This window comes from Gambusia affinis, linkage group LG18 (assembly GCF_019740435.1).
Source record: "Gambusia affinis linkage group LG18, SWU_Gaff_1.0, whole genome shotgun sequence".
Taxonomy (NCBI): Eukaryota; Metazoa; Chordata; class Actinopteri; order Cyprinodontiformes; family Poeciliidae; genus Gambusia; species Gambusia affinis.
The window spans coordinates 3,625,410-3,653,096 of record NC_057885.1 but is presented as its reverse complement, the minus strand read 5'-3'; the positions used below and the strand labels follow the sequence as shown (position 1 = coordinate 3,653,096).

At 38.8% G+C, this 27,687-nt stretch overlaps 4 protein-coding genes across 10 annotated transcripts; 3 read left to right on the top strand and 1 right to left on the bottom strand.

Annotated features, from left to right (window-relative positions):
* Positions 1-57: 57 nt before the first annotated feature.
* LOC122820482 lies at positions 58-18,514 on the top strand. 4 transcript variants are annotated; one of them, XM_044097936.1, is made up of 7 exons: positions 58-440; positions 533-604; positions 14,209-14,354; positions 16,321-17,028; positions 17,103-17,213; positions 17,298-17,323; positions 17,812-18,514. In XM_044097936.1, exons 4-7 carry the CDS (start codon positions 16,341-16,343, stop codon positions 17,941-17,943), a joined length of 957 nt encoding a protein of 318 aa, XP_043953871.1. In that variant the 5' UTR covers positions 58-440; positions 533-604; positions 14,209-14,354; positions 16,321-16,340; the 3' UTR covers positions 17,944-18,514. The 4 variants fall into 4 exon arrangements, with proteins under 4 accessions (XP_043953871.1, XP_043953873.1, XP_043953872.1 ...); XM_044097938.1 differs by lacking the exon at positions 14,209-14,354; XM_044097937.1 differs by lacking the exons at positions 58-440; positions 533-604 and adding an exon at positions 11,858-11,910.
* Positions 5,076-8,750, bottom strand: LOC122820480 (immunoglobulin kappa light chain-like). The gene is made up of 5 exons (XM_044097930.1): positions 8,663-8,750; positions 7,858-8,556; positions 6,640-6,759; positions 6,527-6,570; positions 5,076-6,419 (listed from the first exon to the last, which is right to left on the bottom strand). The coding sequence occupies exons 1-5, from the start codon at positions 8,715-8,717 to the stop codon at positions 6,294-6,296; spliced, it is 1,044 nt and encodes a 347-aa protein (XP_043953865.1). The 5' UTR covers positions 8,718-8,750; the 3' UTR covers positions 5,076-6,293.
* A 1,879-nt stretch (positions 18,515-20,393) lies between the features above and the next one.
* On the top strand, positions 20,394-22,833 carry LOC122820633. The gene is made up of 5 exons (XM_044098207.1): positions 20,394-20,439; positions 20,569-21,279; positions 22,197-22,319; positions 22,407-22,444; positions 22,560-22,833. Exons 1-5 carry the CDS (start codon positions 20,394-20,396, stop codon positions 22,689-22,691), a joined length of 1,050 nt encoding a protein of 349 aa, XP_043954142.1. The 3' UTR covers positions 22,692-22,833.
* Positions 22,834-23,665: 832 nt separating this feature from the next.
* Positions 23,666-25,728, top strand: LOC122820481. Of its 4 annotated transcripts, none has more exons than XM_044097934.1 (5): positions 23,666-23,747; positions 23,856-24,533; positions 25,186-25,308; positions 25,383-25,426; positions 25,511-25,728. In XM_044097934.1, the coding sequence occupies exons 1-5, from the start codon at positions 23,687-23,689 to the stop codon at positions 25,622-25,624; spliced, it is 1,020 nt and encodes a 339-aa protein (XP_043953869.1). In that variant the 5' UTR covers positions 23,666-23,686; the 3' UTR covers positions 25,625-25,728. The 4 variants fall into 4 exon arrangements, with proteins under 4 accessions (XP_043953869.1, XP_043953868.1, XP_043953867.1 ...); XM_044097933.1 differs by having other exon boundaries at positions 25,508-25,728; XM_044097932.1 differs by having other exon boundaries at positions 25,374-25,426.
* The last annotated feature ends 1,959 nt before the right edge of the window (positions 25,729-27,687 follow it).

Sequence of the window (27,687 nt, the reverse complement as noted above, 5' to 3'; positions counted from 1 at the left end):
TGACCTCTTCTGTCTGCCATCAAGTGATGCAGAAGGCTGTTAATCACCTTTTCATTCACATCAGGTGTGAGGCAGAAGGGAAACATCTGTAACCTGCAGGGCAGAACTGAGAGACACTGAGCTACACTACTCACACAAAGTTAGAGATGTTTGGCTTTTGGGTGAACGAAGACCACAAGCTGAACCTAAAATCCACCTCAACCTTTCCACTTTATCTTGCACAACTTCCTGTTTTTAACAAGGAGATTAACAACAAAATTCACAAGGAGTGTTTCTAATCCATGAATCGACCAATAAATTTCCTGGTTCAGTCAGAACAGTCCTCCTCATCAAGCTGTTCACGTTTTGACATCCTGAGGCCAAGATGACACATAACAGATCATCAGTGAGTTTCCATTTCAAACTTCATTCTCAGACAGAAGAGCCCACCAAACCCAGAGGTAAAGTTGTAAAGGAGTTTAAAAGGTTAAATTATAGAACAATTTTACCAACTTTGAATGTCTCACAGAGGGCTGTTCATTCTGTCCTGTAGAACAAACGATGTTTGGCACATCCGCAGAGCTACAAAGACATCCGTGTGGACTGAACCGATGAGCCAGGAAAGGTGAGCATCGATCAGTGAAGCAGCCACTGTAATTCTGGAGAGGATGCAGAGTCTCATAACTCAAATTGAATAATCTGTCAGCAGGATAATTTAGTTGTATAATGGCCTGTTTGAAATAATGTCAAGAAGAAAGCAACTATTTAAAGAAAACCTCAACACGACCACCTTGTAATTTACCACAAACCGTGTAGGAAATACAGCAAACATGTGAAAGACCAAGTTCTGGTTAGAAGAGACCAAAAAGTCACTTTTTGGGTTACATGTCTAACAGTACTAACCTGGACTTAAAAAATTTCAAACATGGAGCGCTAAACTGCTTGTGTTAAAGTGGTGCACACTGCTCTACATAAATGAGGATTTTTTATTTTTATTTTTTATGAGCTGCTGGATATAATCATAGACAAATGGTAGAACGAAGCAGCCATAAAATAAAAATCAAGTTTGAAGCCGTGGAGTGGGAGGTGCTGGTGGAGGATCAAAATAAACCCAAAGAAGAACCTCAGCAGGGTTATAGTTGTACTTTCTTAGGTTCACTTTGAACTTATGCTCAACTTGTTTCACACAAGTTGAGCAGGAGGTGTGACTTTTATGCTCGACATAGACATTGGTGCGATATTCTCCAAAAAGGAGCTCACACACAGTGAATATATAAATGGCAGCACAAGTGAATGTTCTCTGCAAGAGCACTTTCCAAACCCTTCACTTTCAAGCTGGGTTCATAGTTGATGCATTGAACTGGGTGTGAGGGTGCTGGCACCCGTTGCCCAACCCTGTGCATCGGCCTTGCACACTGTCATGGCACCAGGTCACTCACCTCCGCATAGCAGCCCGGTGTGGGCTCAAACTGGACCATTTGGAAGGTGCTCTTGCAGAGCAGAGGGGTCATTTTTGAAGAATACCGCACCAATGTTTGGATCAATTATAAAAGTCACAACTTTCCTGGCTAGTGCACGCACAAGATCCTCTAAAAGTGCGACTATAAGAAATGCCTTTTGGAGACCCTAAAGGCATCCAGACTGTGATGATACTGATCAGGAGCTGCTGCAGCAACAAAGACATCAGACAGATGCACTATGGGCCATTATGCAGAAGGTCAGAGCTGTATACAGTAATGTGCGTGTCCTGCGCCATGACACTCGGGTCATAGTAACGCACACAGCTCTGATTCTGGGCTGACAATGTCTACCAATGGCCTAGCAGCAGACAGGAAATCATTTCATGGCAGTGGTCATTATTTCCACAGGAACATCTGGACTCTTCATCACCAACTGCAGTTTGTGTAGACATCTTTGCAGAAGTACTAACATACTTATCAAGTACATAGGAGACAGGAAACGTTGTTTAACTGGTAGCCACACAACCCTGCTGTCCGGAACACACAAAGACAACGAGGCTCCGCCTTTACCGCTTTTATAACAGAGCGTAACCTTCCTCTTCACAAAGTAGTGCCAACTAAATTACGACAGTGACAAACACCTGAGACCTGAGAAGGTGGTAGAGACAAAACCCAAAAGGTTTACAGCTGTGATGATAGAAAAGGGGCTGGAAACGAATCTACTGTTCTAAAATATTATTACTCAAACAGTATGCAGAATCAGAAGAAAAACATTTACTGAATATTTGCAATCAAAACCAGTATATTTATCTAAGAATGAACTATATTTAAAAATAAGACATTAACAAAAGCACAAAAAAAAAAAAACAGATCAAGCTCCAGTGAACTATGGCTGTGAAGCTCTGATGGGTAGAGTCAGATCAGACTGAAGTGGTGTTGGTGTTCTCTGATGTGTGTGGTCTGTGGCGTCGACTTCAGCTTCCTGCTCACACATCTCACTCCTCCACCAGAGGACCATTTGACTCGTTTGCATGAGAAAGAGACACCTTGGTGGGGTGTTGTTTGTGTGGGGGCCTGAGGCACAACCCGCCACGGTGGCTTCCTAGCAACCTGCTTCTGTGTCAGGCGTTTGGCTGCTGGAGGCGACTGGCCCATTCGCCTGCAGTCGCCTTCAAGAGCCGAGGCTGCAGTTTCCATCCTCTGATGCTGAGTGTTTTTCATTGTTGATACGCACAAAAACACATGTTCACTCTACACACACTCTGCCAACCACCAACAGACCCCTACACGCACACACACATACACATGTCTGGACATACACACAGCATGTCTTTCTATCGTCACAAGAACCTTGAATTGACTTCATTTTTTTTTCAATCATTTCTTCAGCCTAACCCTAACCCTAACCTAAACTCTCACACTAAACCCAGCCCAGAACCCAAAACAACAACTCTTCCTGGGCTTTGGGCCCCCAAACAAATGGTTCTAGGTCCTTTCAAATGTCTTTTTATTGATTATTAGCAATATATTGATAGAAACATTATAAAACCATGCACAATACCCAAATTTTAACTGATTTTAGTCCACAAACAGGAGCCTCACCCAGCAAAATGAAACTTAGATAAAATACAGTACAGACCAAACGTTTGGACACACCTTCCAAACACACCTTCGAGGTGTGTCCAAACGTTTGGTCTGTACTGTACATCAAATATGCATAACAGAAGAAAAGATACAACAAATGAATAATGCCATTTAATATAATGCTATGAAAATAACATCAATTAGTCACATTTGTGTATGAAAGAAAAATGTATAGATTAATTTAAAAAAAAGATGGGGTACTTACAGAGATAATAGTAATAGATTTCTCATAAACAATTAAGAAGGGATGCCAAAATTTATGAAATCTATTTTCAAAATGGTTGTCAGATCAACAACTTTATCAATTTAGCTTGTCTACTTCGATGTTAGACTCAGCCAGATGTGTGACGTCATGATGTAAGAGATGTTTGTATTATTATTATTTTTTTATTTTTTACATTGTACTGCTTCAATGTAGAGAAAAAAAAAGTAGTACAAAAGATAGATTTTTGGATTACTATTATGTTATAATACACATTAGATCTATCTATTTCACATGTCTGCAAAATGTTACATAAGCCAAAAGTCAGGCCAAAAGTTGCCAAACTGTTGCAGACAGTGTTGCAGTGCCCCCTAGAGGTGAAACGTGTTACAGCATGGTGATTGCTTAGGAGGAAGTGTCGATGCAATGCAACGATCTCTACTTTATCTATGACACTATGGCTTTTAACTGAAAGTATTTGAAGACTCAGCAGTATTTTTTCAGAATACAGTCCCACTCTGTTTGACTAGTGGAATCATAAATGTGGATTTGGAAATGAATAAAATCCAACAAGGAGTTCTATGGTAAGGTTATAGTTCAAGTCAGGTTTAGTTTATTCTAAGTTTGGTTAATAAGTTTAAGGAAACTGGTTAGATTGCATCAAGTCATTCATTCACTCCTAGACAAACATGTAGCAACAGTGTAGCTTACATTGTTGTTGCCTTTTAAGCAATCTCGCGTAATGAGAATGCTTATTATGGGAGATTGCTGTAACAGGATCGGTTTGAGGTTTGGGCTTTTAGTGGACCACTCCAGAACATCCCCCTTATTGTCTTCAACTTGTTGGAAAATAAATGCTCTCTAAAGTCATAGTTCTCCTGAAGATAGAAACAAATCATTATTTTACCTTTCAGGGCCTGCTGGCTTAGAAGCGTCCCCACAGCATGATGCTACCACCACCATGCTTCACAGTGGTGATGTGCAGTGTTAGTAGAGTCTTGTCTGATGAGACCAAAAAGCTCCATCCTGGTTTCATCAGACCAATGAAATTTATTCCTCTTCACCATGAAGTCTTCCTGGTGAGTCATGGGAGTCATGCCCACTCCTCTGTGCTGAAGCTTGGAGCTCCTTCAGCGTTGTCATGGTGACTTGCTGTCCTCTGTCACTACACTCCTTCTTGCACAGTCACTCGGGTTGTGAGGACGACCTGATCTATGCAGATTTACACGTGGCCCATATTCCCTCCATTTCTTGGTGATGGATTTGACTGGACCCCTGAGGACGGTCAGGGCCTTAGAGGTCATTTCACATCCATCCCCTGACTGGTACTTTTCAATCGCATTTTCTCCAGGACTTAAACTGAGACTTTCTTTCTTGTCGTTGCACGAAGACACAACAGTGAATTTGGAAACTGAAAAAATACTGAAAAATTCAAAGTGTGACTATAAATACATGTAGATATGTAAAAGCGTTGCTGGTGTAGGTAAGAGAAAAAAAAATAACTTCTGATTTTCTGTGTCTTCATGCTGTAATGGTTGCCAGGACTACTGATTAACCAGTGAATGGACCTCAGGTGGTCTCCATGCCTCTCATTGTGAGACTGTTAGCGCCAGTTAGCTGGACCTCCGTCGAATTAGGTCAGGGATCATCAGTGGTGAATATTTATGTAATCACTTCTGTTGGGTTAAATATTTCTATTATTTATTATTTTGTAATCTGTTTTCACATTGACATCACAGTTTATTTTGTAAATTGATTTACCAAAAAAAGTAAAATAAATAAAGCCAAATTTGGTTATTGTTGATGATAATAAAACATCCAAGGAGGTAAATTCTTCTTTCATCACTGAATGTAGCACAATAAACCAAAAACTTCCCAGAGCTCTGTTCAATCCACCATCTGAAAGTATTAAATGAAATGGCACAGCTGCAACCCCACCATGACATGCTGAGCAGGGACAGGGAGACTCTGGAGGGGCTACAGGGATTCACAGCTCAGGTGGACCTGCTGACATTCATCCTGCTCTTTCAAGCGAAATCTATTATATAGGACATATCAATCATGTGGAAGGAGAATTTTTTTAATTCATTTATACGTCATTATTATTGCACAGGTCGGAACACAATCACTGTACTGTTAAATACTCTTAGTAATTAAATTACGGTGGAAAACATTCAACGCAAGTTTTTTAATTTAACACACAGGGGCGTTTCTTTACACTGAATGTGATTTTATGTATATTTCCAGATGACTGAAATAGAAAAACAGTAAGAAACATTACAGAATTTTATTCATCTTAAATGGGACAAAGTTTCATCTCATAGTGTGATTAATTACTTAAGGTTAAAAATGTGTTTCCTTAGTAAAGTATGGCATTATAATAATAAAATTGGAATTTAAGAGGAAAAAACCCCAACTAAATTTATGTTTTACTGTCACAGTGACTTGTTGCATTTTGAGCTCAGCTTATTTTGTTTATCCCGGAATATTGAGAAAACTCTGTTTGTTGTGGAATGAACAGTAATGAAGTGGATCAACATTAGTTGGATTTTTTTTTTTTTTTTTTTTTAAAGGCTGTTTAACAGTTAAGATGATAAAAAAAAATAAAAAATGTATGCAATTTTCAGTATTGTCATTTTTGTGGCTTGTAAATTATGAGACAATTTAACAACAGTAATGTGTTTAATCACTTGTTATTCTGAAGCTTTGAAGTTACTTAGAAATCAGTCGACACGTTTGAGGTGAACAGATCAGATAAAATCCCAGAACATACTTCGACATTTGAAGTTGTAGGTTGGTAATTGTTGGTGGTAATTATTTTAAAGCCTGATGTCTAAATAGACCAACCCAAATATATTTTATTACATCAAACATCGTAACTTTCTCTTCTACACAGCTCTATGTCATTTTAATATCATTTTTGCGAAAGGTTGCCAGTGGCAACGTTAATAACAATTGATGGCTATAGCATTTTTGATGTCATGATCATACAAAACTAAACTCTAGTTTTACTTCTTTATAGCAGAATACACACAGTCAATCATTTCATTTCTCTGGTCTTGTCTTGTTGATGTGAAAACCTTCTGGAGCCTCAAACCTGCATACTGGAGGTCTTCTTCATTTTGGTCTTCCCTCTAATAGTACAAACACATTGAAGTATGAAGATTTAATAGGTAAAATAAAAAGTGTCCAGACAAACTTTATAAAATAAACTAAAATCAGTAATGGAGACAATAAAAACCTCTGCAGTTCTTGTGTCAGGATGGGAGAGTCTGGAATGAGGCTCTGAAAAAGAACACACATTTAGTTTCCCGTTTTCAGTCGGCAGACATCAGAGACAAGCAGCTGCTGTACCTGAGGTGTTGGAGTTCTTTCTCTTATAAATCCTGAACAACAAGAGAGCTTGTAAAAAACTCAAGAAGGAAGTGAAGGCCAAAGCTCCAGTAAGAAGATGCTGGATAGAATTCACCTCGTCTGTAAAAACATCAGGCAGGAGAGAGAGAAAGTTTTTTTTTACTTTTAGTCAGAAAAAAGAATCTTCACAGTGTCTTGTAAAAGCTTAGTAGCTAACACGCCTTGGACTAGGACACTAGGACACTAAATTTACAGAACTGGAGAGTTTCTTCAGTGACAGACTGCTGCATCCTGGGTACACCAAGGAGAGTTACCATAGAAACTTCCTTTCAGCCTCTGTTAGACTCTAGAACTGTCACTGCTTCCATTTCACATATTTTTCTGCACTGCACTGATTTACAGTTTTACAAACTGTCTATTTATGTTCAATACACATGAACATTATGCACACTATGAAAAAAAGTTATCCATGCACATCCTTTTGATCAGAGCACAGAATTTCTATTTCTAACAACCACACAGTATTTTTTGTTTTTGTACAGTATATTATTATTATTATTGCTAATACTGTTTGTGTGTATATTTAATAGGATCTCTGTTTTTATGTGAATCTGCATGTTGATGGTGCTGTTACACCTCAACTTTCCCAGTTGGGTTAATGAAGTAAAATTCTATTCAATTGTAATACCATTGATGATTTACAAAATGTATTGCAAGTAAAAATCAGAAGAATGTTTGAACAAATGTGTTTATGTATTATTAACAAACGGCATCATGAAGACCAAAGAATGCAGCAGACAGGTCAGGGAGAAAGTAGTGGAGAAGTTCAACTATAAACTATAAAGTGTGCACTTCATGCTAAAAGTGTGCACTTTATGGAAGAGCAGCAAGCAGAGTGACATCACATCAAAGAAAGACATTAGAAGTTCAGTTTGAGGTTTTTCAGGAAACCTGCGTGTGTTCTAGTTAGGCATGATGAAAATGAAACTTTTTGGGTCACATGCAAAATGTTGTGGTGGGGAAAAAAAAAATCACTTAAAACTGAGACATGGTGGTCACAGTGTCATGCCATGAGGCTTTAGTTCTGTAAGAACGGGGAAGCTGGGGAAGTGTTTCCCCTAAATTTCTGCAGCAAGTATTTACTCTTTGAGGCTGAATACATCATATTTCAGATTCTGGAAAACTATGCATCATATTTTTCCAAAGCATTGTGCTTACCTTTAACGTCCAGTTTGGTTCCATTTCCAAACACTATGTGTCCACAGGAAGCCACAGCGCAGTAGTAGGTTCCAGCCTGAGACCCAGTCAGGTTCTGCAGCAGCAGGCTGTACTGACATGAGCGGGTTTGCTCCTGAGTTTTCTGTCCACACTGATCCTTTCTGCCTCTGCGGCTGTACAGGAGTCCTGGAACTGATTCTCCATTGTTCTTGAACCAGTAAATACTGTGTTCTCCATCACAGCTCCCAGATTCTACTGAGCAGGTTAGAGTCACGTGACCTCCCGGCTGGACTGCCTCAGATTCTACCTGATGGACCAAAGTCTGCATGTTCGAGTCTGAACCCTTCACGAACACCGTAGTGCCATTTCCAAATTCGAAATTGTATATGTAACCCCTGGAGCAGTAGTAAGTGGCTGTGTCTGAAGGCTGCAGCCCGGCAATAATCAGGTGGTTTTTACCTTTTCCAGAGTCCAGGCTGAAACGTGGATTGTTTACATATTCATTGTAAAAAGTACGCTCTCCATATTTGAACACAGTGGAAATGAGTCGTGGCTTTTGTCCCAAGGTTAGCTTATACCAGCTGAACTTGGCATCATCATCAGTTTCATAGAAACATTCCAAAGTCAAAGTCTCTCCAGCTTCGGCTGACAAAACGCTGCTTTTCTGACGGAGAGCCGAAGAGACGTTTTCTGTCTGAGCTGGGGAAAGAAAAAGGCAGAATGAATCACACCCATAATTAACACATGAAACTAAAGTCACAAACTTCAAAGGAATAACACTTAAGACTCAAAAGCACAAACTCACCCATGTTCACCAGGAGCAGGCACATCAGCCAGAAGACAAAGTGTGCGGGCGTCATCTTGGTCAAACTGCTGAATGAAAGGAACCTCAATCCTTCCTTCCTTCACTTTATAGTCAAGACTGTATTTGTGTGGCGTAGTAGAAGTGACAGCATGTCATGTTCAGGAAATGTGATCATTTATTCACTGACAGTTGTTGGTCATTCTCAGAAAACAAGACCTTCTGTCAAATTGGTACAAGTGGATTCCAGACAACAAATGTTGGGTTTTGGGGAGAAGAAAAATCCCAGGGAGTTTAAAGCAATTCAGTTTTAGTGACTATGCCTCATCAAATATCAGAGCTGAAAAAATAAATAAATAAGTCCGTTGTTGCATACATACAGATCAAAACATCTTCAAACAGAGAAGTGCTTATGAAGACTTCATGTTTGACTTCAGTCCTGGGTTGAAGATAAGAAACCATCAAACATAAGAATAAGCAAGAAGCTATAACCAAAGGAATAAACTAATAAGTCATCATTTAACCATCATAGAAACACAAATTAAACAAATTTTGCTTTTTGGAAAAAGAAAAAAACCCACATGACAATAAAGAACTCAGAAACATGCGTTCTTCTGATGATTAATTTTCCTTTTTTTAAGGTAAGAAAAAAATATGTAAAGCTCATGTACATCATCCTACAGTCCATTATGGTTGTTTGTACTGTAGAATATTTTAAACTGCAGTGATTACTACTAAAACATACATTTTTGCTATTATTATTATACTTATTGTATAATTTTATCAATTAGTCCCACTGCACTTTTCTAATATATTCAGCAACATGAAGGGATTTTTTTTTTTTACCTTTCTGTAGAATAAGGAGGTTCTGTATGTTTCTCAGAACATAAAAAAAATGGCAGTGAATTACTCATGAAATCAATGTATTTACTCATTTAGCAGCAGCTTTGATTTGTCAACAAGATCAGATATTTATATTTGGACAATTAAGTATTTAAATTCTTTCTGCAAAATTTCAAAAAAGCTCCAGCTTATCTTCAGCCGGGAGAGAGATGCTAGTTGAAACTGGTCAACCACATCAGTGGATCTTATTTCTTCAGAGAAGCAGTTCCTGTCTTCATCAGGATAAGGACGTCTTCCCAAATGCACATCCTGCAGACAGACAGAAAATCCTTTGTTCACCTGGAGCAGAGTAGGAAAAAGAGCTAACAGTGCATTCTGGGATTCAGAGTCTCCTGGTTCTCTGTGTAGCTCAGAACACAGGCGATGAGGTAACCCTGCTAGTGAGAGGAGTTCTCACTGATGTTAACACTCAGGAGTGGAATGACCAGCAGGCTGCTCCTCTTAAAGCTGCAGTATGTCACTTCATAAAGAATATGTTGTCAACATATGTATTAAAACTGTCACCATGTCATGACAATTTGTCAGATAATCTGTGAAAAGATCGTCCTCCTTCACTTTCTCTCTCTGCTGCTGCTGTTGTCTGAAGAAACACACTGATCCCAACCAAAAACAACCAATCAGAGCCAGGAGGAGGGGCTTAGCACTGCCAATCATCCTCATACACTTGCTGCAAAATGGGCTAATGGGGAGAAACAAGTTACCATTGCAGGAAAACTGCTTATCTGCTGTCATCAGTGGCTAAGCTAACTAGCATGAGCATTCACAGCAGGATCTGCTGATGGGGAGAAACTGCAGGAGGAGAGGTGAGATGACCAGAGCCTTACAAAATTGCGATTGACAGCGCTAAGACCCGCCTCCTGACTCTGATTGGTTGTTTCTAGTTAGCACTGGGAGAAGGCATTTCTCCCACAGAGGATCTTTCTCATAACATGTCATCATGGCATAGTGACAGCTGGACAAAGGCACCAGCACCCCTTCTGACCAATGGGATCAGGGTGTAAGAAAATGGATGAATGGAAGCATGAAATACTTAAACTTGGGAGTTTTATTTTGATTTGGCCTTTATATCCACCTTTTGTTTCAGAAGCTGTAGATCTGCTTAGATCTAAACCACATGTATTGCTGTGTGGGAGTGAAGACTTTGATTTGTGGGTATAAAGATTTGAAAACCATCTTCCTCCCTCTTCACAATTGTGAACGACTGGCTGAAAAGTTTGAGTTTTCCAACTCACCATGAAGTCAGAAATGAACATTATTGCTGACGCATTGTTAACACTATTTAACGTAAGCTGCTCTTTGGGGGTCGTAATGACGTGAAGTAAATGGAAACAAGGCGGAGGCTTCCTGTTTGCTGACCTCACAGAGGTTCATGACAGAAGAGTGTCGCTGGTTCACCGCTGGTCTCTCAACCACAAAGCAGCATCTGTTGAGTTTGTGGTTTTCAGACAACATGCTAGCAGTAAACAGCCTGTGAAGACCAGCAGGCTCCATCGCTTCACTCAGGACACATGAAGGTTTTAACTGTGGTGATGTTGGTTGGTTTTGTTTTAGTTGATTAACCCTTTAACTGCCACGAGGACGCTGGTGTCACCATTGACCCATTGACCTGCATGTGACAGTACTTGGGGTGACAGACTGATAGTTAAAGGGTTAAGGCCAGAGTGTGTCTTCCACTCTCACATTTCTTACCTCTTTTTGCTGGAGAAGCTGCATGGCACCATTTATACATTTGTAATGCGAAAATGTAGCAAGTAATGTCTTGTTGATTACCTGATAATGAGGTAATCAACAGATAATCAACCTGTTAATCAACATTACCTCATTATGGTAATGTTGATGGGTTTACAACTAGTAAACCCAACATAGGTATTAATTCTTAAAATGTGCTTTTTTATTTGTGGACATTTGAACTTGATTTCAGTAGGATCAATCTGTACAGTCCAGTAATTGCATGAATTGGTTTGATTGTATACAATTGGAAATAAATAAATTACTTAACAAAGCCAGTTATTGAGTAAGGATGATGTATATATACATATATCAAAAGTTGAACTTAACTGAACTAAACCCAGCACCTCTCTGTGTGACGCAATAGAAACCTGAACACTAAAAAAACAACCTGAAGTTGCAGGTCTTTTACATTTTCCTCCAATTCATTATTTTGGTTCCTGTTTGTCTCTGACTGTCATTGTGTTCACACCAGACCCGACATGATCAAGGATTGGTCAGAGACAAGTTGTTGTGGGTTTGGGCTTCTGATCAGGCTTCCTGTGTTTGAGCTCAGCCAGCACTGATGTTTCCGCCAATGGAAACTTATACTGTGCAGACCACACCAGACCGGATAAACAGTAAGACAACTGAATGTTCCAACCTATTGGTTGATATGTTTAGATGACTGGAGAAGTTTTTTTTCACGAGTGTGTGGTCGGTAGTGCACTGTAATACTGATCACCCACTCAGTGTTACTGTGCATCTAGCAACCAGATGCTAAATGTACCTAACAGTCAGCCCTGTTTGTCTTTAAGGTTGCCTCATTCTACAAACTGCAGTGACAGACTCATCGTTTGCCACATTAGCCCAATAAAACATGCTGTGTTTTTATTTGAATTTGGTGCTAAAATAAACAGCAGCTGTATTCAGTTCAGCCGCTGGCCAGCAGGGAGCAGCTTCCCGTCTACCCTCCATACAAATAACTGACCTAAGCAATCAAATGTCAACAATTAGTTCCTACAGCACTTGGATGTGGTCATGTATGGTATTGAGCTTGAAGAGATCCGTATTTCAAGTAAGAAAAAAAACCTCAGATCTAAGAAGTGTTGCAAAGTAAACATTTACTTGCTTGAAAGGCGGAGTGCCCACATGCTGCGGTCAGACATGAAAGGTTTGCTTCTGTTCTCTATTCTCTGAAGCTCAAACGACGTGTAAAGACCTCTCTGCTTTGTGTGTCTAAAGACGTTGGCTTTGAGCTACGACCTTTGCTTTTGGAACCAAATCATAAAGTAGGTCTTATTATTTGCAAGCCTTGATGCTCAGATGCTGACTTCAACTTCAGACTTGATGTATTTTTAATTCTGCAGCCAGCTGACAAATACAGAGAGCAGAGTGTTGTTGTCGCTGAGTTCCCGCTCCGGCCTGGGCCGCTCACATCGACCTCAGCGCCGGTGGTTTGTCGGCTCCACCTCTCCTCCGTCCTGACAGGATGTCTCTGTGGTCAGAGCTCTGATGCAGGTTGTTTTTCTCCTGCTGCTTTACAACAACGACTCTGCCCTCTGACTTCTCATCACTATTTATACTTTGGCATTTATATTAGCAAAGTGAAACCCAACACATTAGCTGCGTCTTCCACAGCAAATGTGTGAAAATCTTTGTTTTCTGCTAATGTCGAAGAAGCACAACTTCACAATTGCACCGCTTCCATTAAATAAGAAATCAATATTTCACAAGCTTCTGCATCTCTGCACATGCAGCTTGAAAACAGAAAACAATCACCATAAAAAAAACCCCAAGGTCTAAAAATATCACCACTAGTGCCGAGTGCATCTCTCATTGTGGTCTCTTGTTTACCCGTACTCATGTGATGAAGGTGATGAAGTTTCCACTGGGTGAAGCGTGAGTTTCAGGTCAGCGCAGGACGCCCGCCCTGAATCCCCTGGTCACTGCTTGATATGATCAAATCTGGTTTTGCAGGACTTTTTGTGTGAACAATCTGAACAGCAAAAATGACCAGAACAAATGTCAGAATCGGCTTTGTGAAGACGAGACATGAGGCGGTGTGAGTGTGGGCACCGTAGAGGGAACAGAGTGTGAAATGAACAAGTCCCAATTAGGGCTGGACAATAATCCATAACAATATATATTGTGAGAGACAAATTATCAAGATGATGAAATAATATGTCTGATAGAATTTTCAATAATTTCACTGAACCTTGAACCAGAACTGCATAGAATTCTGGGAGATATAGGCCTAGAAAAGGCTTTCTTCAGTCAACCTCTGACAGCCAGCTAAGCTAGGTGGATGGCATCAGCCAACCCACCCACCAGCTAGCAACCAAAGAGTCCCAAGGTAACTCTCTGGTTACCTAGCAACTACCTGTTGAGCAGTTTCAGGTTTCACCCCTGTGCCTCATAATGGTTTCAAAATAAAAAAACAAGATGGAGTTAAAACTGTGGCTAAAACAAGAGAAGGTCTTGCCACCAGTCTGGCTGTATGTCAGATATTTAGAACAAAAAAGTAATCAATAATTATCAATCTTGACATTAGCTGATATCGACTGATATGAATGTATACAATATCTTGATAAGTTTTTCGGTTGTATTGTCCAGCCCTGGACCCAATAAACTTTCAAATGTTTTCAAAGAACAATTATTGACACACATTCATGCAACAGTCTGTTACCGATATAGATAAGGTAATGTTTTTAAAATAGTCGTTAAAAAAAAAAAGAGCTAATAGTAAAGTTTTTGATCTGTAAAGTTTCCTAAAGACGGGCAGCCTGCTTTGTCTCAGCGTTGGGTCTACAGTCATACAGGATGGTTTTAGGTGAACACAGAGATGTTTCTAATCCTCCATCAGGTCCACTTCCTATCCCATGGTGAAAATAGTTACAAAACCCTTTCACGAAAACGTTCATCACCTTTATTCACAGATCTCAGTGAACATCATCATGCCACACAGCAGTCCACCAGTTTTCTGCACGCCATTTCTTTGATGGAGAGTCTGCAGAGTCATCTCAGTATTTCTGCAGATGACAGGACTGCCTTCTACCGGAAATCTGAGGTCTAAAATGGAACGGTGAGAGATCAGCAGCTCTAGATTCAGTCTCAGGTGTAACACTAGCGTCAAAAACCAGGATTGACAGGAAAATGGGAGAGTTGAGCTTCTTAAGTCTGTAGTTCTGCTACACAAATCAACTCTGAGCCCATGATCAATGTCCAGTCTGTTTCTGTTCTGCCTTCAGATCATCCTGAGCTTATGGAAGTGGAAGTGTTGATTACTTCCCCTGAGCTCCTTGCAGAGCTCTGCCTTAATCAGATGTAACAGCAGATTAGTTGGTTTAAATAAAACTAGGTTTATCGTAATAATATTTTTGAATAGTAAAAGGACAGGAAATAGGGAGGAGAGAGAAGGAGAAGACAGGCAGCAAATGGCCCAAGACTGGGAATAAAGCCCAGGTGGACCGCGGTGAGGACCACAGGCTCAGCACCTGGTCCATGTGCTCTACCAGCTGACCCATAAGATTTGACTGCTGGTTGCGTTGCTAAGGAAGTGGAGTCATGGTGTACATCATCGCACAGCAGTGGAAAGAGGTACCATGCTTCATTCTCTGGAAGAATGAGCTAAATTTGTTTTTTAAGTACAAATCTTTTGTGAAATGTAAAAATGTATGTCAGTTGATCTCCTTCTTGAACATTTTTGTATTTAAATTTATTACCCTGAATATTTAGTCATATATACAATATCCTCCGCTAAGTTTGAGATTCATTTTTCTTTTTGTAAGTAATTAGAATAGTTTTAGCGTATAGTGTATTCTTTACAGTGCATATTTTTTGTTGGTGATTGAAATATATTTATATTAATTTTTAAAAAAGGTGGAATTGCCCTTAAGCCATCTGCTGAATTAGAAGCTGAATATAATATATTGAATATAATATAATATAATTGGAATATAACATATAGTATAATTGAATAGAATATAATTGGAAACTGAGTATAATGCTGAATATAATGTATTCTTTACAGTACATATTGTTGGTGATTGCAAAATATTGATAATTTTTTTAAAAAGTGGAATCACGCTTAAGCCATCTGATGAATTCGAAGCCATGTTGGTGCGATGTTGGATTACAGTAAACCATCAAAAGAACACATCAATGCATCTAATACATGATACAAATATTGTATGCCAAATATTTTTATTAGTAACATTTTCTTTAAAGAATAAAGTATGAGTCAAGGGTGACCAGGCTACGTATGTTAGTTGCCAGCCTATTCAAGGCTAACAGTAGGCTATTCATGCTAATGGCTGGCAGAAGAAGCAGGCAATCCACTGGGTGACATGCTAATCACCAGCATCTCCGAAGCTAACACAATTGAGTAGCTACCGTTTCATTAGCTTAGTTCCTTTGGCCGGTTGCTCAATAACTGGTGCTGACCTATCACTAATCAGATCAGTAGCTAGCTTCAGAATGGGTATAGTCTTCTATGACAAGGAAGTAGACGCTGACATGTGCTTAATAGTCTTTGTTTTGGTGCTGAAACTGTACGATAGAATGTGTTCCATATGGTTACTGGCTAATGCATATTGCTATAGTTTGACTGGTAGGAAGGATTAAACTAGCAAGATAATAGTAGTTTAGTTCAACTGTAAGCAATGAAGGGGAAAGAACAAATAACCTCAGTATTTTTGTTGTCTTTTATATCAACATACATTTAGGCTAACACATTTAGGCTAACACGACTGGTAGCTATGAACATGTGACGTTTCCTTAGTTGGAAGTGTGTCACTTGGTACTAGCCAATGAACTGCAGTCTTGTCTCTTAAGAGTTGAGAAGGCACGTAGTTTCTTTCCACTCAACATTAAAATCCATGCACAATGGCATCTGCACAGCTGGTCTTATTGATATGTTTTCTTTTAGGAGAAATGGGTAAGATTTGTTCCTAATTCCTCAAATACTTTTCTTGTCAGGGTTTGCTTTGTGAAACAACCTTATTTTAAACAACTTAATTAATTTTTTTCCATTTTTACTTTTCTTTCAGTTCAGGAGACACATCTGACAATGTCCACATCTCTGAATCAAGAGGCTGGTTTTCTGTCGGCTCATGTTGGAGAAAAAGTGACAATGCGATGCACCTATGAGGGTAATGAACTGGTGTGGATCTGCTGGTACCTGCAGACTCTGGGACAGAAGCCAAAGCTCATGTCCAGTGTGTTTGTGTACGGGACAGAGATCAGTTTTTATGAGGAATTTGAGAATAACTCGCATTACATCATAGAGAAAAAAGGACATTTGCATTATTTGACAATATTAGATCTAAAAATGTCAGATTCAGCTACATACTACTGTGCACTTAGCTATAAACAAGTTGTGTATTTTGGAAAGGGAACGACAGTCAGTGTTAAAGGTCCAGGCATTAACATCCAAGCTTCGGTCCATCAGCTGGAATCTGAAACCATCCAGCCAGGAGTCTCTGTGACTATGAACTGTACGGTACAAATTGATAGTTGTGATGGAGAACACAACGTTTACTGGTTCAGGAACACAGAGGAATCTCAACCAGGACTCATTTACACCTATGGAAGCAGGAAGGATCAGTGTATGAGCAACTCCAGCACAAAAAGTCAAATATGTGTGCACAGCCTGACGATGAAGAACATGAATGCGTCTCATACTGGAACCTACTACTGCGCTGTTGCTTCATGTGGACATGTTGTGTTTGGAAATGGGACGATGCTGAGCCTCTCATGTAAGTAAAAGTATTTTGTGTTAAAAAATTAAATCTCGAATAAAGACACAAACAAAAATCTGTAATTCTGACAGGTGATAAAATGCACCTGCTCTATTTGTCGGCTGGATCTTTGACAACCCTCCTCATTGTTTTGTTGATTGCCTTGGGATGCAAGCTAAATAAAAAGTACTGCCCAAGTTCAGGTAACGTAATAAATGGGGTCTCATTCCTTTCTTGTTCAGTGACATTATATTTTCACTGAACAATTTTCTGTGTGTCATAAGCAGAACCTGAACCTTCCACCGCCACCGAGGTGAGATTTTTCTCAATAAGTTACACCCTAAAATTACTCTTATTATGCAGTTATAATCTCAAAATTATTCATACATTTGGCAGATTTGGATTTAAATTTACTTTCATTCAACCAAGAAGTGTGTTTCTGATAGGAATTGAAAATTATATTTTTTAAAAATTGGACAATAGTGTCAATATTGAAGAAAAATATTTATTTGCCATTTTCTTCTTTACTAGCAATAAATCAATCAATACTTTAGTTCTTGACTACAGTTTCACAAGTTTCTACTGGCATTTGACGCCCAAGTCTTTGAATTTATGCTAATCTCAGACCAGTACAAAATATAAATATTTCTTCCAGTCAATAGAAAAGCATTGATTAAATATAATAATAACTATAAACCTAAATCTGCCAGGCGTATAAATGGTTTTGGGTTTAGCTGTGGTTTTGTTTTGTTTTTTTTATGTTTTACAATAAATTTTTTGGGCTTTTACTGTCATTTCCAGAATACCAACCAAGACACAGACAGAATCCACTATGCATCAATAAATGTCGATCACTCCAATAGATCTAGAAGACAAAGAAGCAGCACAACGACGACTGAGTGTGTTTACTCCAAGATAAGTCAGCACAAATGAATTATTTCTCCCTGGAAATCTTTATTGAAGGTTTGGTTACATTTGTTTAGCAGGTTTAATACACTTTGTTGGTGTTCAGACAAGATTTTGGTGTGAATGTCATAAGAACAGCTGGTGTCACATTGTTTCCCATCTTGTCCTTTACGTTGTTATATTTGAAAAAAACAAACAAAAAATCTTCATGGGTCAGAAAGTGAAGAAGACGAGAAAATCAAACTCACACCTTGGAGGTATTCTTGTCTCATTTGTGCACAGAGTTTGATGTTTGATTCAGGGTCTATATGCAGTTTTCTTATTTCACGGTTTTAAGATGAGTGTTCAATGCTCTTTACGAAGTCTGTGAGCGCCCCCAAATGCCTACATTATTATTAGCTGAGTTAAATAGACACAGCCACACTCAGTGGTGGGTGAAATTAGTGCAGACAGAGCGTCTGCATGCTGTAATAAGGTAATGTTAGGACTGTGTTTTGCAATGTACCTCTGTTTTCTGTTTTTAATTTAATCTTTTTTTTTTTTTTTTGTAAATAACTTTGTGGAACCTAATGTGTGTGGTTTTATACACTGACGTTTCAACCAGCATAAATTAGATCTTTGAAAAAAAACATAATTTTTATGTAAACACTCTAGAACACACTAAGGGTGTATTTATTTTTTTTGTCAAGATTTTATATAATAAAGATTAAAAATTTTTTTGAATTCTTGTGTTTTTTGGCGCATGTACTGCCAGAAGTTTTTACTGCTGCTTTTCTCTCTGAGGTAAATAAATGCAAGTATTATAGTTTGGATGGTAACACTGTTATAATGTGTTCTGTAGCAAATAAATGAAATGTCAAAATAAGAGACACAGGCTATCCTATATAATCATTATACATATATTATGTCAAGTGTTTCCCTTTAACTTACAGTATTAATGACAAATGCATAATTTACTTCTGAAGTTTACTGTGTAATATCTAACAATTAAACAAAGTGACAGATGACATGAGGTGACAGATGCAGTGACATACCTTAGCAATGGGAAAACATATCTGTTTTATAAGACAGGTTCCTTTGACCTTATCAGTAGATTGTTAACTGTTGCAGCTTCTTAGTAGTTTGACAAGGCAGGTTTATTTGTATGGTACATTTCAACAAAACAAAAATTCAAAGTGTTTCACATGATGACAACATAAAACAGATAACAAAAAATTAGTGGCACAAAAAAGAAAGCAATAAAAAGTTGGAATGGAGATTAAAATAAAATTTGTTTCACTTAATATAGCTCAAAGACGAGTAAACAAAGGAGTTTTTAACACTAAAGGAACTCGGTGTTTTTGCAGATTTGCAGTTTTCTGGACGTTTGTTCCAGATAACAGGTGCATAGAAGCTGAATGCTGCTTCTCCATGTTTGGTTCTAGTTCTGGGGATGCAGAGCAGACCAGTATCAGAAGGCCTAAGTGGTTCTGGATCAGCTGAAACTGTCTGATTCACTTTGTAGGCAGTCTTGTGAAGACTCAGTTGCAGTAATCAATGCGACTAAAGATGAACACAAGCTGAAACATTAGTCCTCTAATCCTGGAGATGTTCTTCAGGTGACAGAAGGCCGACTTTGTAACTGTGTTTATGTGACTTTCAATGTTAACATCAGAGTTCATCACTAAACCCAGATTTCAGGCCTGATCTCTAGTTTCCATCTGTAGCAGCGGAAACTGTGTGCTGATCGTAGATCGTTCCTCTTTAGTTCTAAACTTAATTACTTTGATGTTTATTCAACTGAAGAAAGTTACGAGTGATGGGAATTACATTTGGCATCAATGTTTGGCTTAATAAATATGATTAACATCTTTGATTCGACTGAAGAAATTTTGTCTCAGTTGATAGTTTCATAAATCACAAATTGTTAATTGTGATTTATGAAACTATCAACCGAGACAAAATTTCTTCAGTCGAATCAAAGATACCATCCATAAGCTGGAGCCAGAAGTCAGGGAGGGACATTTGGATCTGTTGATAGCTAAGCAAACACCATGCATAAAGGTCGCATGCACCAGGCATTTTGCCGAGCTGAATGGTTGCCACAGGAGATCAAAAGATTTCTCAAACATGCATAAAAGAATCAAAGCAACACTCCAGGCATGTTTGATAAAGTAATACCAGTGTAGCACAATGTAAAGTGATTTTACGCAATACTTCCCCTTTAAATCCATTAGATGTTATTTAGTCAGATGTTATGATTTCACTTGAAGTTTAAGCGTAAATAAATATACAAATGCAGACTTCGTTTGACTGTAACTGAACTAATATTCTCAAGAACAAACATAGACACCACAGCTAGGTTTGAGCACGTGATTATGTTTCCAAAGTAGGACACATTGCATCACTTTATGCTAACCAATCAATGGCAGACTAGACCCTAAAGAGAGGAAAATGCTAAAAAGATACTTTCCATTCACCACAATAATCTGAAGACAATGGCATTTGCACACTTCTTTCCAACATGCCTCGTCTTATGCTTGGGTGAGTTTTTGTTTTTTTTAATATGAGTATTTTTGCCGTAATTGCATGAAATGTCGGCTTTATTTCATGTAATGTGTAGATTAAATTTGGTTGACTTTTAATTTTTTTTACTCTGATTTTTTGATTTAGTTCTGGAAACTCATCTGACATCATGTTCAATCGTACACCAAGAGAGCAGCTTCACATCAGCCCATGTCGGGGGCAATGTGACCTTTCGATGTTTCTACAAAGGTGACGATTCGGCATGGATCTGCTGGTACAAACAAAGCCTGGGGCAGAAGCCAAAGCTCATTTCGAGCTTCTATAGCTATGGAAATAAAATGACGTTTTATCATGAATATCAGAACAGTCATCGCTTCCAGATGGATGCAGAGAATCACACTTACTACCTCACGGTTTCGGACCTACGTGTTTCAGACTCAGCGACTTACTACTGCACAGTTAACTATGCAAAGGTGGTGACTTTTGCAGAGGGACAAACAGTTAGTGTTAGAGATTCGGGTTTTGACAGTCAGGCTTCAGTCGACCAGCCAAAGTACGTCACCATCCCACCGGGAGGCTCTGTGACTCTCAACTGCACAGTACAAACTGGGAGCTGTGGTGGAGAACACAGAGTTTACTGGTTCAGAAACTCTGATGGCTCTCCACCAGGACTGGTTTATGGACACGAAGCCAAGAATGAGCAGTGTGAGACGAATCCCTGCAGACAGACACACACCTGTGTGTATGACCTGCCTGTGGAGAACCTGGATGCGTCTCATGCCGGGACCTACTACTGCGCTGTCGCCTCCTGTGGACACGTCGTTTTTGGAGACGGAACCACGCTGAATTTCTCCTTAGGTGAGTTATAATCCCGATGATTTTTGAATTTCAGCTGGAAAATAAAGTAATGACATCTCCATTAGTAATCAGTTCTTCATTGAGAAACCTGCATTTATCAATATCTATTCCTGTTTGTTGTCTCTCTTAAAAAGAAAAGTTATTTGATTTAAATTAAAGGTCCAGCATTTCCCTTGCTCTATCTATTGGACAAAAGGTAAAATGTTGCTCACTGAGATACTTCTGGTCTCTGGAATCTGAAAGTCCATCAGTAACTTTGAGCTGTGAGGTGTTTGAGGGTTTTCCAGTGTGAACGGCTCGTTTCCAGTCGACAGCAGCGTTCCAGACGTTCCGGTCCTCTGAATAAATTCACCCTCACATCCATATTCCCAACTCTGATGAAAATTAAACCAACTATTTTTGACATTAAAGGCATGACACATCTGAAAGTGAGACCACTTTTACTATTTCGCCGCTTGCTTTCAGAATGAACTTGTTAGGACAACACAACTTGCCAGGCGTGTTGGACATTTTCCCCACAGAGAGTCTTCCTCAGTGTGTTAGCTGATTTCAAATCTTTAAGACCTTCAAACCTTTTACAAGATTAATAAACCAATACGGTTGTGTTTCTGATGGACTCAGAGTCTGTTTTTATCAGGAACACACCAAACTAAATGTCAGCAGCTAAAACTGAGCCGGCCTCTCTAAATATACTGAATAAGGATGTTCCTCTGGTTGACTGATGTGTGTAATTTCAGCCATTTTAAATGGAAATTATAATGGACACTCTGGTCAGTTTATTTATTTACCCCAAATATGTTAGCAGAACACCCAGGCTGCTGTAGATTACCTTTTTTTTTTAGCACACAATTTTATAGCTACTCAATGTTTGTATTAAAACACAAAACTGATTGGTTTTATTTCTTGGCTCTTTGCAGGAGAAGAAAACCTCTTGGTGTACCTCTGTGTGGGATCTCTGTTTGGGTCCGTCACCACAGCCCTGGTTGTTTTACTGGTTGTCTTTGTGAGCAGGAGAAAGAGAAGACTTCACCAAGCCACAGGTGAAGTGGGAAACATTTATCATTCACTTTATGGCTACTGGAGAATAATTTTAATAAAAAAAAATGTTTTAATGTTTGCAAAACTAGAGTCCAGACTGCCTGTGGCCCGGAGAACAATAACCGAGGTAAGAACAACCAACGAATCACATTCTGAAATTGAAATTATTTTGGATTTATTTGGAATTTTATTCAAACATCCATATTTTTAACTGTCCACCTATAACTATGGTGTATTTCCAGGATAATAATCCCAGAGTCTCAGGCGACCTCCACTATGCATCTATAAATGTTGAGTCATCCAGCAGATCACAGAAACAGAGCAGGAGCAGCCAGTCTGTCTGTGTCTACTCTAGTGTAAACCGTGAGAAATGAAGATCCTCTACTGTACTTTTCATAGGCGGTGAATGTTTTTTGTTCTCTGAATTGAGATAAACGTTGTAAGGTTTAAATAAGATGTCAAATTTATTTCTTTAGGATCTTTTTTTAGCTAAGGCAGCTTTCTATTTTTGTTGTTAATATCCTTCTGTCCACTTCATATGAATGAGTCAATGAATAAATTTTGCTTGGCTTCAGCAATATTTCTTTTCGTACATGATGTAATCTGTGTTTTTACCACAATAAAGATGTTTTGTTTGAGTCTGCTTGTAGTTTATTAAGGCCAAACTTTTTTTTTCAGTGTTTCAAATACAGATGGCATTACATCAACCTGCTGTTGCTGCATTGGCTTGTTTTTTTGACAAGCTAATGAGGAACAAAGATCAGGATAAAATGGGTTTTATGGTACAACAACATAATAAAAAGTATAAAATATTTCAAATGTGATACTCAGTCTTTTGAACTGGCCACTGAGCCTGAGGTGCAAACATTTGTTTTGGAAGGTTAATTAGAGGTCATTTTACTCATAAACTACATAAACTCACTACATTTTATATCTCCAACCAAGTAACTTGTCTGTCATCTCCATAAGTTTAGTGATTTTCAAACTCCTTAAACCGTGAAGTGACATTTCTACAATGACACAAATACAGAATCTAAATGTTTTGAGATTACAATATAATATAATATAATACAAACTGAAACATCGTAAAGTCAATTTTTTTCTCTCTAGCACCTTCCACAAAGTTAATAGATCACAAAGTGATCTCTCCAGATTATTGCATGTAAAACATATATCCTTCTGTTTACGTTAGTGACTCAATTTTTATGCCTAATACCAGGTTCAAGAGTCGAAGAGCTCATCTGTGGAGGGAGGCGGGACTGAAAATGAGCTCAGAGTGAGACATGCGCTCTGATTGGCTAGTCAGACAGACATAAAAAGAGGAAAACTTGCAGAGATTCATTTTTTTCATCACTGCATTTTAAGCACAATGTCTCCTCCAGCCTTTGCTTTGTATAGAGTATCTCTACTTGTACTTGTTGTGATAGCGGGTAAGTTAAGTTTTTTTTTTTTTAGGATTCTTTCATTCTCACCGTTCACAGCTCCTTCCATTGTAATTTCATCAGATTTCTTGTCTGTCTACATGATTTTGTCTGCAGCTCATAAACCAGCTTCGACACATTTGTCGTTAGTTATGGAATCAGCTGAAGTTGGAGGCAGTGTGACTTTGCAGTGCCTCTGTCGGGACGATGCAGCTGTGATGTTTTACTGGTACAAACAAACTCAGGGGAAGGAACCAAGACACGTCTGCACATTCTACAAATATAACAAACGCGACAGTTTTGAAGATGAATTTGACCCCTCTCGTTTCTCTTTAGATAGTGAAAACCACAGCAACATTTTGCTGAACATATCCGATTTGAGGATGTCAGACTCAGCGACTTATTTCTGTATAAAGAGCAACTTAGCTGACCCAAAGTTTTGTGAGGGGACTACACTCAGTGTGAAAGGTTCAGGACTCAACCTCCCAACAGCACTCCAACAGTCTGAGACGGAGGCCATCCCATCACAGGACTGCTCAGTACAAACTGGGAGCTGTGGTGCAGAGCACAGTTTTTACTGGTTCAAACACTCTGGAGAATTCCACCCTGGGCTGATTTACAGCCAGGCGAGCGATAAGAATCAGTGTGAGAGGAAAGGCAAGACATCAACAAACAGCTGTACTTTCAACCTGCCAGTGAAGAACCTGAATAAGTCACAAAACGGAGCCGATTTCTGTGCTGTTGCTTCATGTGGACACATACTGTTTGGAGACGAGACCACCGTCCACTCTGAAGGTAGGAAAGTCACCTCAGTTCAAGAGTACATTTTATCACCAAGTCCAAATATTCAACTTTCTAATTTCATTCTTGATGATGGTACATGTTTCCACTCTGTGAGGTTTGATTTCAGATGCTTTGGAGTTCCAGTGCCCTGGAGGAACAATAACTCCAGGCCTTCACTTATTTAACAGCATCCAGATTCTGTAGCTCTTCTTGTAAACTGTTAGCAGTTAGTGAGTGAGTTTATTTACACTTGATTCACTGAGGGGTTTCTAGTACTTTCATTTGAATTCCAATCGTCCAACCAAGTGATTGTTTCAAAGTCATGGGTAATGGAGGATTTTATTTTTATTTTTTGTATTTTACTCTTATAACATTATATGGGTGCAAGTTGTGGGTTGATGGTCTAATATGACATTTAGCCTATTAGATCTGAGAATGGATGCATGTGGAATCTAAAAAGCACATAGCACTCTTAATAGTTTTTTTTTTTTTCACTCTTGGTAGTTGATTTTGTGCCACATCTTGTTCTAATTTTGTCTCCGTCTCGTTCCTGCAGAGGGACAGATGAACGTTTTCTGTTCTTGTCATTTCTTTGTGAACGTGGAGACATTCTAAAGATACAAACCAGAATCTGTTGTGTTTTCTGCTGCTCGTCTCCCTGCAGGTGACTCTGTCTCCATTGTCTTGGTTTATCTCCTGAGTGGAGCTTTGTCATTCACCACCCTGCTAGCAGCTTCACTGGCCTTCTCACTGTTAAGACTGAGCAAAATACACAGTCAGCAAACAGGTAGTTGCTGTAATTTAAAACTCTGTGTTGTTGTTACAGAGTGAGAGTGAATGTGATTTTATCAGCCTTTACAGATTGCAGTGACACATTTTCTGCAGCAAACGCTCCCACTGCTCAGGTAAGAATCATCTCCTCTAGAGAATTAAGGTCTACTTCGGTTTCCGTGCTGCATTTCCTCTGTTTTATCTTTCGTCTGCAGCAGCTCCAAGGTGGAGAAAACCCCCAATATGCTGCTGTGAACATTATGAAACAAAACATGTCAGGAGGAGCAGAGGAGATCAACAGTGAATGTGTCTATTCTGCTGTGAGGCAGTAGAGTGGAGCTGAGGTTGATGATTGTGAAAAACATGTTTGTCTTTATCTGACTTTATCACAGGGAGGTGATGTGTAAGCTTGTAATAAAGTTTTGTACAAAGCTAACACCTGCTGTCTTTGATTCAGAGACTCAGAACTGAAGGGTTAATGCGTGAATCAGAATAATCTTGATCAAAATGGACATTTTGCTAGACTTTTTCCTGAATTTTCCCTAAAAAATAAATCAATAAAAGATATTTCTAACTTAATCAGTAAAGAGATATTGCTTTGATTTCTTCAAATAAATATGTAGATTCATCCCAATGATGTATGCTTTGTAATAAGAAAAAAGTTGAGATTTTGGAGTAAGTTGCTTAGGGAAATATTTCTTATTTGATTTAAGCAATTGGTATAAATGTAGGACATTAACTCGCTGTAACAGGTTTTCACTAAATGAACACCTACTGTTTATTAGATTTGACTAAATAGTGTCAGAAACTGGAAAAGGTGGCTTAGTTTTCACTACTGCTCCAGTTATTTACCCAAAGATGTTTTTATGTAAAAACAGCCGACCCTTCCAGATTCACTCATTAAAGTTCATATTAATATATGCAAACCAAATTTCACTATAGAAAATATTCCTGAGCTGGGTTTCAGCAATCAAGGAAAGGAAGGAAAGAAACTGCAGCACCAGAGAACGACTGCAGGAAGGGAGGATAAAAGAAACAGACTAGAAATAAATGAATGTCAGAGGAAAAAAATCTAATTAGAGGAGGGGAGCTGGAAGGTCAGAAAAATGATGAGAAAGAATGAGAGAAGAAAAGAAGAAAAGGAAGCAGGAATTCCACAAGATAGCCAGGAAAGAAGGTAGGAGGGAGACAAGGCAAGGACAGAAGAGAAGATTAAAGTAACCATATAAACCAGGAAGGTTGATGAAACTATGACATCACTATTTTTGGATGGGAAGTAATCCATCTGACTTATTGAATTTTTTTCAAGGTATTTCCTACACAGCCAGACATTAAGTTAGTCTGATTTATTACAGTAAAATGAAGGAATGAAAAGCTACAGGACTGCAGCAATCCAAACCACAGTTACTGTTAAATACATTTTGGAGGCAACTTCTCCTGACAGCCAACAATAATAAATTTTAAATAATTGTTTTGGCAATGATTCGGTAAGAAAAAGAAAAAAAAATGGACCTTACCAGAGGGGCCGCTTTTCATTGGCTGATGCTCATTCTACGTGGTCACGTGGGTGGCCGTCTCACAAACACTAGCTTCTCGTTAGCTAAGTACAGCATAATAGCAGTTCTGATACAACTTCTACACCTTGAAGCCTGTCTGCTATACAGTCTAACGTTAGCTAAACAGATCAATATGCAGCGTGTACTGTATCTGACACACACTAAAGATTTTATTTTAGCAGAAAAGGCTTTGTACTAAACTGTTACTCGTGTTAGCCACTCTAGCACAAAGTACAGCTGGTCAATCAACCATCGCTGTGTTCAGGGAAGCGCTGATTAATAATCCAGAAATAAATATCAAGCCTGGAAACTTGATATCGTAACGGACTGGATGTTATGTTTTTAACGTAATCTTTGCTAGGCGGTTGATACGGTAACAAGTGTGCTTAAACCACAAGAGAGACAGACTAAAAGATGCAGTGGTTTTGAGTTGAGTTATTTTAACTTTGTTTACCTTTGCTGTGGCTCATTACAGCCGCTGTAGTTTCTAAACGTTGGACTAATTACCCTGTTTGTTTATGATTATACGTCATTCATAACAAACATCAAATAGAACAAATAGATTTCATAAAATTTTAACAAACTCTGTAGCTTCATATTGAGGTCATCAAACCAAATTTCAGATCTATCGTAACTGACTGACTGACACCTGCTGGCCTCAGGTTTGCAACCAGCTTGTGACTGAGAAACCAGTAACCTCCTCCCAGATGATGACATGAACTTGTTATTTCCTCTGTCCATTATAGTAGCTGATATATTGTGAAAATCCGGTAGAAATGATGCACTAATGGAGTCATGTTTACATAGAAACAACGCGCTACGAGGCTTTGCTTGTGAGA